The following is a 14,393-nucleotide window of genomic DNA, read 5'->3' as shown; positions in this document are numbered from 1 at the left end:
AAATTGAATAGTAGCTCTGCCTAATCCTTTATTTGGATAAAAGAAAATACAACTAGTAATTTATTTTTATTTATTTAAGTTAAAAAAGTAAAAATTAAAATGCAAAGCTTTTCTTTTTTTAATTTAATTATTTAAATTTATTTTTTTCTTCTCACTTTCCTTTACATTTAAGCAAACAAAGGGTAAGTAAAGAATCGTTCCTTAACTTAAAAAATATATGTATAACCTAGTGAAAACTTAAAAAGCTTTTTTAAAATGTGAAAGTCAAATCCCCAAGGATAAACTTATGAGGAATGAATGATTAATCTAATTTTAAAAAAATAATTCTGGTTTTTCAAAATATATAAAAGACAAATGTAAAACATGTGAATAATGTTGTTTTCAAAATTCCAAAGGAGAAAATCATTTTGCTTTTCAGAGCGCTCTCATCTCAAGGATGGATCTAGAAGATGCATGTCGACACCATGTTAACATCGTTTCTGCCAAGTCGCAACATTCTGAACGTGTATCAGCGTACTAAAGGGATTGAAAACAAATAAATATTAAAATTATTAATATCTTCTTATCCTTATTCTAATATATTTCTTACATAATTTTTAACGATTGTTTATTCATTTATTATGTAATTAGTACTGAGTCACAAAAGCCTTAAAATTTTAGAATAAATATCTAAACTAATCGTTAAAAAAATATATCCAAAACACTTTAATTCCTAAAACAATCAATTAATCCTTAAAATTATAAATATGAACTACTTTTTTTTCTATTAAATATAAACTAATTTAGTCTTTATATTTAACAAATAAAATATTATATTATTATTTTCGTGTCAGTTCCAACCGGATGTGCCCACTGCCCACATGCTATCGCTCCCTCCAACTCGAAAACACAATGTGCATTCGCCGCATTTCTTTCTTTCCATCTTAAGATCATTTCAATTAAATTATTCTTTAACTCACAACAGAAAAAAAAAAAAAAGTTACTATAATTTTACAACGACTCTTGTTAATATCTTTACGACATCAATGAAAAAATTATTAAAAAATCATTACAAGAATATAATAAAGTATTAATCATTTTTCAATTCTTTATACTTAATCATTCCTCTTCAACATTCTCTTATTACAAATTATTCCAAAACAAAGCCTATCCAAAATTATATCCATTTTATTAAAACTAATAATATTATAACTAACTACTACTTTCTAATCCTATTATCCTCTGGTTCGAACAACTACGCCACTGCCGCGTCTGGCATCGTTGAACCCCACCAACCTGCAATTAACGCTGTTTACAGCAGTTACAGCCTTCAGAACAGGGTTCGCGGTTCGGCGACCCGGCCCGAACCACTTGTTCTGCATAAACCGGTTTTTCCTCCACGGTGGAACCGAAAGCCCTCTATCACTGAAACACTTTCTCACCGCGTCGCACACGATCGAAACGGCTCGTTTCAGCTCCTCCGCTTCTCCAACGAACTCGCGGGGAACGGAGCTCAGCACCGCCCAGAACCGCTGCGTCGCCCGCGCAATCTCGAACTGCGTGCGGAAATCGAGGTCCACGATGTACCGCCGCGTGGACGCTCCCGATTGAACCACGTCGACGAACTCGTGGCTCCCGGCGGCGACACCGCTGGAGGAGTCCCACACGGTCGCGCACACCGCCGCGTCGTGTCCTCTCTCTCGGAGAAACGCCACCACGCTTCGTCGGAAAGCCGAAACGTTTCGCTCCCTCAGAAACGCGAATTTCTCCGCAGCCTCAGAAACGTGCGGGAGAAGCGTGTTCCTATAAGGATCCATATTGTTCGCAAGCGCGACTCTCAGCGAGTCGTGGACCGAGTCAACACAGTCGTCTACCGAGTCGACTCGGTCCCAGTCCAACTCGTTAGCTACCGAGTCATCGCCACTACAATTGGTCTCTTCTTCGAGGAAACCATGGACGAGATAAGAGAGGGAAAGGGAGTCCCCGTCGCCGAAATCTGGGGTTCCGTAGTTGAGTTGACGGTGATGGGCGCCGACGAGTCGAGCTCGGGCGTCGTCGTCGAACGGGTCAGTGACTCGCTTCTTTGGTACAAAACTAGGCATTAGTATTTATGTGATTTTGTTTTTTGGAATGAAAATGAAGAGGTTTTGGGTAAAGGGTTGTTTTGTGTGAGAAACGGGTGGTTTTTGAAGAGGGAAATGGACGTAGAAGAATTATGTGGAGAATATTCGTGGAAACTAATTTCAATTTCCACTTTGAGAGTGAGCTTTATGAAACTTAATCTGTTACATTAGATGCTTGGCATATCCGCGGAAGACTAAAAATGGATTGATTATTCAGTGTGTAACGTGTGAGAGTGCAGCTGTGCCAGGTGTCGGTTGTCTCCATAATTTTACAAAAATGTATGAAAATAAAACTAGTGTAATACTTTTATAATTAAAAATAAATATATTTTTCAGATTAAACGGCCCATATATTTTGTAAGAGAAAGAAAATAAAAATTTATTTTATAATAAAAACGTATTTATCTACTTTAATATATGAGATTATCCACCCTTCAATTTTAATATGACTATTTACATTCTACACATTTTAGTTTTAATGGTGAATTTAAAGTGTGATTAAAAATAGTTTTGTTAACCTTTGTCTTCATATTTAAGATTATATAATTATTTTCTAGTTTTAGCAATTTTTACATTAATCCATATTATTTTATTTTAAGAATACGTCTTAAATTTTCTTTGCAATAATATTTAAAAATGTAAATTTTATAAAATTAATTGTCTAATGATATATTATTATCATATTATATATGTCAAATTTTAATTAAATAAAAAAATTATCATTATATAATCCTATAATAAATACTTATTTATATTTTAAAATGTATACGATACATAAAAATAAATTTAATTGATAAATTGTTAAATAATTCTTAATAACATAAAATTCTGTAAACTTAAATTTCTTGATGAAATTGCTTTAACCATAGTAGAATTCACAAAGTTTAATATTAATAAAAGTTATTAAGGACTTTAATGCTTTAAAGCTAAAAATTAATTATTGTATTTTTTAAAATATAAAAACGTATATTTTAATAAAAATGATTTAAATTAATATATATATATATATTAAAGTTATATTTAATTATTCAAAATTAGTTTTGTTCAACTTTAAATTAAATGTATTGTAAAGTAAATTACTTTCTAAGGGCCATGGTTAAGAAATTACAAGTGAGAGATTTTATTGTAAATTGTGTTGAATTATATTAAAAATGATAAAATTTAAGTGCAGTATCATACGTATATTAAAAATCATAAGCAAAGGCCAATTTATAAAATCCACTTTTAATTATCTAAACATTACTCTTAGAACACTTACAATAAAGTATATTGATTTTAAAAAATATATTTTTTGTAATTTTAAAAACAAAATTTTTAATCAATTCAAGTACTTGAAACTAAATATATATTTTTAATTGATATATTTGTACTTAATTAAAGATTAATTATTTTTAGCTTTTGTTAAGTTTAATTTAGTGAATTTTTATTTATGTAAAATTTTACTAAAACTATTTAGTTTGATGAATTAAATTTGAATATGTTTTTTTTTTCTTCTAAAATGTGAGAGTTTTCTCTTAGCCAGACTTCTTCTCACCTTCATTGATTTTATTATAAAAATTCATTTTAAATGGTGATCTTAAGTTTATTAAATCTCGTTTATGGCATCTTATTTCTCAAAAATTCACTATCTATTTATGTTTGTAAATTGTCTCTATTTAAATGTCTCCAATTCTACATTTTTTAGGGTCTTAAATAATTTCTAAATTTTTAAACTCACCAAATACGTCCAAAATAACTCTCAATTGTATCTTGAAATACATATTCTTTTCTATTAATTCTTATGTTGAATTTGTAGTAGAAAACAATATCTTTCTCCTTGTTTTGGAATCATTCCAATTCGAAACCTATAGCATGAAATATAAATCTTTCTTAATAAATGTGTTTTTCTTTTCTTATATATCAAGTTCTAATAGATATGAACATTCAAAATGATTGAATTTGATCCACTTCATACTAAATATAAGTTTTTGTTTTTAAATGAAAGTAGTTTTAGGAGTTTTTTTTTTTATTGCATTCTTTCACTTTTTTTATATTGAACATTTAGCTTTTTTAATTCAATCTTAATTTGAAAATTTTCATAATCTATTTTTAATTTATAAAATATTATCTCTTTAATTTTATTTAATATAATTAAATATTTATTATTAATATTAAAATATATTTTTAAAACTTATTCCTTAAAGTAAGTCTTATAATGCATCTTAAAATTTTAAATTAAATAATTCTCATGCGGCACCCGAGAAACTTATTGATAAAAGAAAATATTAAATAATACATTTAAAACACATTTATTAATATTTGTTAAAAAAAATAATTATAAAAATATATTATTAATATTTTCCCTCACTTTTATTAATAAAAAAAAATGAGCATTCAGCCAAGAGGAGGAATGAAAGGGGAAGGATTGGGCGTTGGGAAAGTGTATTCAAGGAATGGGGTCGTTTTGGGGAATAGGGGTTGCCGTTTGGTAATTATTGTGGGTCAAGAAGGAGCGTTTCATTGGTAGGTGAATCATAAAATATGTGTCGTTATTTGAGGAAAGATAAGGAAAGCAGTTAGATTTAAACTTTGAAGGCATTATTTTTATTGGAAAGGAATATACCATACGTTAATTATACAGTTTTTTTTTTTAATTGTGTTAAATGTTTGTTTGTATTTGTATATATAAACAGTTACGAAAAGAAGATACAAATAAAAAGAAGTAGTTGTGGTTTACTATATTAAAGCATGATTTAATTATTTTTGTTTCTTTTAGCTACTATGATTTAAGTATGATATATTATTAATATAATTTTATACTATTATTTAATTATGTATAAGGTTTTATTAACTTCAGTCTTAAGGGCTGAATTTAAATATCCATAAATAGAAAATTTTTATAAAAAAAGTGGTTAACAAAATCAAAAAACTAAACTACCATAATTATTATTTAAAATATTTTAATATTTTAAAGTATTGTAATATCTCCCTAAATAAAAGAATAAATACTTTTAAAAAAATATTGAATTAAAAATTATTAAAATAATAAAAAGTTTTTTGTGCAATGAGTGTTATTAAATTAAAAGAATTTAATAAAAAATTTAAAATATATTATGCAATTGTTTTAAAATTTTATAATTTAAAAATTAAACATTTTACTGAATAATATTTTTTGTATTAAATTAGACTAAATTTAAAGAGATAAAATTTTTAAATATTAAAAAATTATTCAAAATTTAGGTTAATATTAAATTTTAAAAACACGTTAAATACTGAAGTTACATAGTATAACAAAGAAGAAAATAATTTTTAAAAATACTCTCAATTAAAAATGAATACTCACATTTAATATAAAAAGGAAAATTATAACTGTTACATATACTCGAAAAATATTAACTAAAATTAAAATTTAATTTAAATATATTGATAGTGTAAATATTATAATATTATCATCCAATTATATATTGTATATTAGTAATAATAGTAATTATATTAAAAATCATATGTAATATGTATTATAATTAGTTAACGGTGTAAAATTTTTAAACTTTTAAAATTATATCTATATTACAACAATTTAATATTTATTTACAATCAAATTTTTAAAATAAATAGATATGTGGATCCTATTGAAGTTATTATTTTATAAAAGAAATTAAAATACAAAAGAAAAAGGAGGAAGGAGAATTAATAAAAAAAAATTAAATTAAAAAATTTATATAATTCAGTAAGTAATACTTATTATAATTTTTGTAAATTTAAGAGGATATTTTATATCCTCTTTAAATTATCAGTTATAATTTTTATTATATTTTAAAAATTAAAAGATATTAACATATTTTTTAACTTCATTATCTATTAATATAAAATTAACAATAACAATTGTTATTCTTGTTAGACACATATCAAAACTTTTCAACTAGAGGTGATGTACTATATTTTACCTTGTAAAATTATAGATATCCAAATTCTGTGAGGGTGAAATTTGTTTATCAAGGAACGGTCCAAAATCAGTTAACTTACAATGAATACTACCTTTGTCTTTGTCGTTTAAGAAAAGCTATGCGGAAGAAAGCAAAGTTTGCCACAAGCTGTTCCCATCACTCTTCGTGTTCAAGCTTTTACTCATTTGAACCACAACAAAATTTTACATTTATCGTAATTTTTAGACTAAGAGTGTGTTTGAATTAACTAAAATAGCAAATTATTTTAATCCTTTATTATATGTATAATCAATTGCTGTGATAATCAATTTTATTGCCAAACAAAAATAACAGTACTTTTTATAACTTCTATTCAAACAATTAAAGTAAATGATCTTTCCGAAACACACTAACTTTTGTTTTCTCTTCATTTATTTTTCTGGGCGTATTTTCCAACATTGTAAGACTTTGAGCAAATAGGAATAATGAGAAATCAATATAAATATTGCAAAGGAGGAGATATTTAGCTTCAATAATTTCAACTTTGAAGAAGGTTTTCCATTATTCATTATTGCACTTTAGTAATTTTGGCTCCCAAGTTGCAAAAGTTACAAAAGTGAAAAGGATAGTGTCTAAACGCTTTTTCACCATAACAGTGTAATTCGATTTTAAATTTATTAAACAGTGCAACTTTGTCTTTGGTTAATCGTATATTACAACGGGTTGATTTATGATTATTATTGCTGAAGAGAAGTAGGTAATATGCGTTAGTCAATATTCTTAGGAGAGATTATCAGATAATTCACGATCATTGGATTATAACTTCATCAATTTTAAATATGATTTGCTCAATCGAAATCAAAATACCGTAATTTTAATTTTAATTTCAATTGTTGCTACTTTGTTCAAGTGTCATCTTTTTTAATTTTAAAAATTTATTGAAAAATATGAAAAAAAAAAGGGTTTAAGACCTATCAAACGATATTATCTTTAATGATTTATTAGTTTTGAAATATTATTAAAATCTCTCCAAATATAACAGGTTCTTTTAATTTTGTTTTAAAAAAATAGAACAGTTTACAGAATATATATATATATATATTCAAAAACATTTATTTTAGAATAAGCATGTTAAATGAAATCATAGACCCCTTTTAAAATAAAAGGGTTGTTGTAGTTTAGAATATTAAATAAATATCATTATAAATTATAATTTGAAATTAATAAAAATAAATATGCCAAATAAATAATAAATAATAAAGAATAATTGCAATAAATTAAAATGAATATTTTAATTCAAAAGTGGAATTAATCAATAAATACTTGTTTTATATAATTTAATTTTAAAATTTAAAGATGCTATAATTTAAAATTTTTGAAATACCTGTATAAATTTTCAACAAATTATTTTGATAGTTTTAAAATTAAAGATTTAGGTTTTGGTTGTCAATCAAACTTAAATGATATTTTATTTACTGCTTCATATTATCTTATTGATTTTTGGTACAATTACAAATTGTAATTTTTATACATGAGAATGAGAAGCATTAACGATACATTCTTTAGGTTAGTTTTTTTTTTTTTAAATAAAGTACTTGTCTCGTAAATTATCTTAAAAAATACTTTCAGTGAAGTTCTTTGTTCCAAAGACAAAAAAAAAAAAAAAAAACCCATAGAGCTGAAGTTCTAATCATTATGTCAAAAATGATCTTACAGCACTTTTTCACATATTTTTATAACATGTTACAACACTATATATTTTTTCAAAATAATAAAATGCAAAAAATATTACAATAATTAGAATGCGGTGTAAAAAAAATTATATATTATTACACTTATTAGACAGAAGATTTATAATAATTTACTTAATTAGAACACTCAATTAAGTAAGCGTTGTAATAAACTAATATATTATAACACTTAATCAAGGAAGTGTTGTAATAACATGAAACAATGACATAAAAAAGTGAAAATATAATTTTAATTTTATGTTTGGAATATTTCATAATTCGCACCTCTTTAATACACAAGGTATAAGCTTTTATCACACAAAAAAAGTGTTAAAAATGGTCTAAATTTCATTAGTCAGCTTAACGAAACATTAATTGGTGAGAAAAGGTAAATTATAAATAAATCATGTGCCTGTTGAATCTAGATGAATGAGATGCAAGTGTAACTCCACTTAGATGCAAATTTGCAAGCTTGTTGGGTTTTGCATACTTATCACATTATATAAGATGCTGATTGACTCTGAGCAAGGGTTGTGTAGTCCCATGCTTGAGTCAAAGATTGGATCTAGTTCAAGCCTATCATATAAAAATTGAGTCAATCTGAACCCTAGAACATTATTTCACCAAACCAATTTGGGCCACTTTTTTATTTTATAAAATTGCAGAGCACAAAATCACTTTTAGATAAATATTAAAGCAAACTTAGAATGCCCAATGGCATTAAATTGAATATTAGTGAGTACTAATTTCTAATCTAGCCAACTATATCAGCAAAATTACAAATTTTTCTTCCAAATCAGAAAGTATCATCAATTGGCTAACAATACAGTTGCAATTTGCAAGATAAATATTAAAGCAAACTTTTTCATTTGCTACTTAACTATAACATAGTAATTGATGGAATTTTCCAACACATTCATAATATTTCCCATTGGTTCTGCTACTGCTAGCACCAATAACCAAATAAAATGTAAATTGTGATTTTAACAAACACCAACCTCCATTATATGCTTTCCATTGATTTCCTCAAGAGCAACAACGACTTGTTCTTTAGTTTCATTCCATTCCACCTATTTTAAACTCCAGCAACAAATCCAAATCCTTCTTTCATCATTCCAGCAATTAACCTGTGGAGTTTAAAACAGAAAAGAAAAAATTGAACCTAATATCCAACATTGAAGCAAAAGAATTCGAGCAATTACCGCTATATATTATTCTAGTACTCCTTAAAAATTGAAACCGAAGAAAACATTACAAAGAAGGAAAATCAAATCACAATAGTAGTGGTTTAACTTTGAAATTGATTATAGTTTTAGTTTTAGTATGAACCAAAGCATTTTAACAAAAGAAAAAATCCCTAACATCAGAAGGACTGAGATTTCATCAACTATGTCACCAAGAGTGCAGGTCTAAGACGCTTAATGGCAAAGAGATTTCAGAATAACACAAATAGCCCAAGAGAGCGAAATCCTTTAAGAAAATCGAACACATTACTCAATTTCTAAATGGGATTGAGCAATGATGAAACATGTTTCTTGAAGAATTAGGATTTGAATGAGATGCGAGTTTGTTGTGCTATGAGATTGTTATTTTGAGCAGTAAGATTTAAAATTTTATTAAGGTAAAATCTACGGTACTCAGTAATTGAGAGGATTTGGTACATTTCTTACATGTTAAATAATACTAGTTGTTAATTATATATTAACAAATAATAGAGTTAGTTGTTTAGTTAAAAAAAAAAATGTTAATATTCTCTCATCTTTTAAGGTATTAAAAGAATTATAACCGTTAATCTAAAGAAAGTATAAAATACTCTCTCATGTTTCAAACATCATTTATCAAAGCATTTGAATATTGAAATATTGTAATAGATAAAATTTATTTTAATGTTTACTTAGTAAGCATCGTTGTACACCTTACAATAATTTTTAAAACGTTTAAAATTACTAAATGTTATAAATATTATTATTTAGTACAATATTTCATCTCTTAAATGCTTTAATAGGTTATATTATAGTATTTTATAGCATGTATTTATATAAATGTTTTAATATTACTATGGTTAAATCTCTTATTTGGCATAGTAAATGAATAGTAAAATGTTCGAATTTATGACTTTGATCTTTTGAAATAATGGTAACTAATTATTTTACTAATTTTTATGTTTAACATGTAAATGTTAGGGATGATTTAGAAAGTTTAACATCTTTTTCTTTGCTAAATAAGTTTATATCATATGATGAGATTAAAGTGGTCCTTTTTAGTATGAACAATTATAAATCTCTTTATCTAAATGGTTTGTATGCTTTAATTTTTAAATCCTAATGAAAAATTTTGCATTCTTATATTTTTTATTTTATTAAGGTATTTTTTAATCCCTCAAAAGATGGTTAATCAAATTATTTTAACTCTATTTTATAAAATTGATTCACCTAAAAAATTAGCTAAGTTTAGACTAATTTTACTTTACAAGAGTTATAAAATAATGCCTAAAATTTTATCTAATAAATTAAAAGTATTTCTTTTAATTTTTTATTTTAGATAGTCAAGCTAATTTGAATTTTGGTAGAGAAGGGATAGATAATATTACTATAATTCAAGAATTAATACATTTATTTAAAAATATTAAAAGTAATAAAGGATATATGATTTTAAATTTGGATTTAGAAAAGCATGGAATATACTTAGTTGAGAATTTGTAAAGGATACTATATCACGACAAGTTTGACTCAATATTTTTGTTAATATGATGTTTGAAGGTATGTCAACATCCTCTGTGTGCATAAATTGGAATGGTGAATTCACATATACTTTTCTACCTACTTAGGATATTCGTTAAAAAGATCCATTTTCTCTTTATGTTTTAGTACTCGATATAAAAAGATTGGCTCATTATATATAAGATGATGTTAATTTTGATAGTTGACTTCTTTTTGTTATAGTAAAAAAATCCTATAATTTTTCATTTATCTCATGTTTATAATATTTTGACTATAAAAGGCTCGTTTGTAACAACCTAGCAACTTATTCGGGATTAATGACTGTTCCCACAAACTAACGCAAGACATTTTAGTGTGTTTTGTCTTCACTCAGACACTTCCCAAGAACTTTCCAGAAGGTCACCTATCCCATAATTTTTTCAAGTTAAACACGCTTAATTTTGGAGTTCTTAAGTGATAGGCCACCAAAAAGTAAATGCATTTTTGTTGATATACGTAGTCCCAATCAATTTCTTTAAGCTATCATCAACTGTATACAGAGTCTCTAGATCTCTCTCATTCTAGTGTAAGTTCAATTCATTCATGTGTCTCTTACCGCCGGAAGCCTATCAGGAGCTATTCCTTATTTGTGCCACATTGCACCGGCGATCACTCTCTACCTTCACCTGGAACCCTGCCAGGAGCCGCTTATTGTCTGTGCTACAATGCACTAGCGATCACTCCCCGCCCTCGCCTAGCGCTTGGATGTCATATGCCCACTAACTTTCGCTTGGTTCATCCTCGAACCATACCATACTAAGAGAGAGGTCTGCTCTGATACCAAATTGTAACACCCTAAAATTTTAAATTCGTACAATGTATATTTCATCCTTTATAATTTGATATAAAATACAAATTTTACATATAATTATCTTTATTATGGCAAATCAATGAAATTTTCTTTAAGATAGAATTATTTAAACAAACTTTCCATATTTTGTAATATTTATGGTACTACAATAACAATAATTAATAATAAATATCACAAAGCAGGATTTATTAATCTTATTATAACAAGTTAATAAAAGTTACTTTATAAATGAGTTTATTGTAAATAAAATTTTCCATATACTTGAAATATTGATGGAACAACAATACTTTTAAAGACTGTAATAAAACATAGTCAAATTTCCAATTTAAGAAACTGAACATGCATTCCTTATTTCAAGTATAATAATTTACAGACTATTTGTCAAAATATATAGGATTTAAAATAATATTTACATCACATAAACAAATTTATGTCCCAGAGTAGTCCTCAAAATCTATCCCAACTTTGAGAATCTTTGATACTAGTTGATTTCATGCCAACTCTCTATCTCTACCAAATCTTTAGAATTAAAGTCATCATTTGATCCAAGGTAGCGATCGCCTAAATTAATTGTGACCTCTATGTCATTCACTCGCTCAAAGGTCCATTTAGACGATCTTCTGTGATGATCGTGGTCGTGATAAGTAAATAGATAAGTGAGGGCTGCCAGAGTTCTAATGTTACCACTATACATTTAGATACATAAGATCTAATGTATTTTACTCTTAGGAAAATCAAAAGAGATACTATAAAAGTAATCCATTTCTAACATAACAAAGGTTCTAGGTTCATCTTCCACAAGAACGGCAAATTTAAAATAACATGGTCTTTGATATTCATTAAATACATAATTGAGCCTATTATGTACTAAACTATCTAATAATCTAACTCTTTTCTGAGGTTCCGTCATGTTGTTTTCCTGAAAAATATTAGTAAGGATGAGCTTCTATTTTATCATTTACAAAATATTATATCAAAGAATCATTGTTTATAGTACAATTACAATATATCTATTTTCACACTAAATTCATATTGCAATCATATTTACACACACACACCTCATTCACAATTTATTATCTATTATCCGTTCTCTCATTCCAATACTCCTAGTGCACTATAATCACAGATGTTGATGCCTCAAACACTTTTTGAGGTCTTTTTCAACTAGGTAAATAGTCACCGATTAGCCTATACACACGGATACAACATGTACAATAATCAGGCCCCTTAGTAAAGGCATAGTCAGGAGTCTAGTCAGGAAATAAGTGTGAGGCTATGTGACGCATTCGTTCTCAGAAAGAGTATATACACATACATGAATGTCGCTCACCACCCTACGTTTCCCCAAATTTTCATCATCTTTGAACTCTATACCCCAGTGTATCTCTGTAACTATTCACACTAGATCCAATCCATATTCGACTCTTAAGTCATTCTCAGATCCTTTTTTCCATTCATAAGATCATACTTAGTAAAGCACTTTCAGACTAATTTCATTCCAATCTATTCCACTCATACACTTATTAATATAGTTACAATTGTTAAATCCTTTTAGATCAATATCATTTCATCTAGACATATTCCATAAAATTACATCATAATCATTCAACAAATTTTATAATATTTCACAATAAGTACTCATCGTATAAGGCATATAAGCATGTAACAATCATTCAATCCAAATAACCAATCAGTTCATACAATCAAACAAACATATTTCTATTCATTATTCATACCATAGATATTTCAACCACAAATTTTCATGAAATGTTAATGTCTCACAAGCACAAAATAAATACTGTAATATAATAATAAAATAGAGCCCTCCTTACCTCAAAGACATGTTTGCAAAGAGGTATTGAAGAATATCAGAAATCAACTATAGAAGTTCTCTTGAATATCAAGAGATATCCATAAGGAACAAAAACATTAAAAACGATCAGAGAAAATCAAGTTTAATCCGAAAAAACTTACTTGGATTCATTTAGATTCAACGTCCAAACTCGGATTTAAAGAGTAATTGGAGTTTCTAAGGCTTTTATCTAGGAAAATGAAGAGAGAGTTCAGAGAAAACTGAGAGAGGAATATGAGTTTGGAATGAAAATGAAATTTTTATGCTAGAAATATCTTAAATATTGCTCAATCCCGCGCGCTCTTGCTTGAGGCAGGAACAACTCGCTTAAGCAACGGACATCTCGCCTGAGCGAGATTTGCAAACAGTGGTCTCTCCCACTATTTTCTTATATGCTCGCTTGAGTAAGATCCATCTCGCCTGAGCGAGATGACGTCCAGAGAGTAGGATACTTTTCCTGTAGGTTCTCGCCAAAGTGACCAATCTCGCTTGAGCGAGATCTCAGCTCGCCTGAGCGAGATTAATCTTGCTTAGGCGAGGTAACAATTGGGCTGAGCAAGATAGTCCTACAACACCATATTTTTGGCGCTCAATCTCGCTTGAGCGAGATTTACCTCGCCTGAGCGAGACTGCTGTACTAGAAATCTTCCATACTCTTTTCTAAATGTATTCTAATACTACTTAACATTAAACAAAACATAAATTACTGAATAATGAAAAGAGGGTGTTACATCTTTTGAGTAGATTTTGACTATATTAAAAGTTATTAGTATATTATGTCGAACTTCTAATTAATCAGTTAATAAAATTAAATTTAATATTTATTTCTCAAATAACTTGAATCATAATAAGATTAGAAAGTTGATTTAATATTTAGTATATTAATAATTTGGAGTTGTATATTAGGTCCCTTTTAATCTCTAGTAGAGTAAAAAAAAAAAGGATTATTCTTATCTTTTAGTAAAAAAAAAAAGGATTATTATTATCTTTTATTAAGTGAGGAAAAAGCTTTCTAATAAGAAGGCTAATTCTATATCTTTTGTTGGGAGAAAACTTTAGTTCGAAGCCTATATTTTAAGTATTCCTAACTATATTATACAAACTCATCTCATTCTCACAATTATATGAGAAAATTAACAAAATTTGTAGCATTTTATTTAGAGTTCCTCTACTTCTAGAAGATTGTCATATGTTAGCTTAGAATAAGATGTGATGTCTTAAAAATGATGGTGGCCTT

The 14,393-nt window shown here is 27.2% G+C and overlaps 1 protein-coding gene across 1 annotated transcript; it reads right to left on the bottom strand.

Annotated features, from left to right (window-relative positions):
* Nucleotides 1-1,214: 1,214 nt before the first annotated feature.
* LOC113849424 lies at nt 1,215-2,081 on the bottom strand. Its single transcript, XM_027479329.1, has one exon. The coding sequence runs from the start codon at nt 2,079-2,081 to the stop codon at nt 1,215-1,217; it is 867 nt and encodes a 288-aa protein (XP_027335130.1).
* Between the last annotated feature and the right edge of the window lie 12,312 nt (nt 2,082-14,393).

Source organism: Abrus precatorius, unplaced genomic scaffold (assembly GCF_003935025.1).
Source record: "Abrus precatorius isolate BTA unplaced genomic scaffold, Abrus_2018 Scaffold9, whole genome shotgun sequence".
Lineage (NCBI taxonomy): Eukaryota > Viridiplantae > Streptophyta > Magnoliopsida > Fabales > Fabaceae > Abrus > Abrus precatorius.
Note: the sequence above shows the minus strand (reverse complement) of the source record. Positions and strands in the feature narration are given on the sequence as shown.

Bases quoted from the DNA above. Each gene is read 5' to 3' on its own strand.
- LOC113849424 (XM_027479329.1), bottom strand. From the start codon at position 2,081: ATGCCTAGTTTTGTACCAAAGAAGCGAGTCACTGACCCGTTCGACGAC.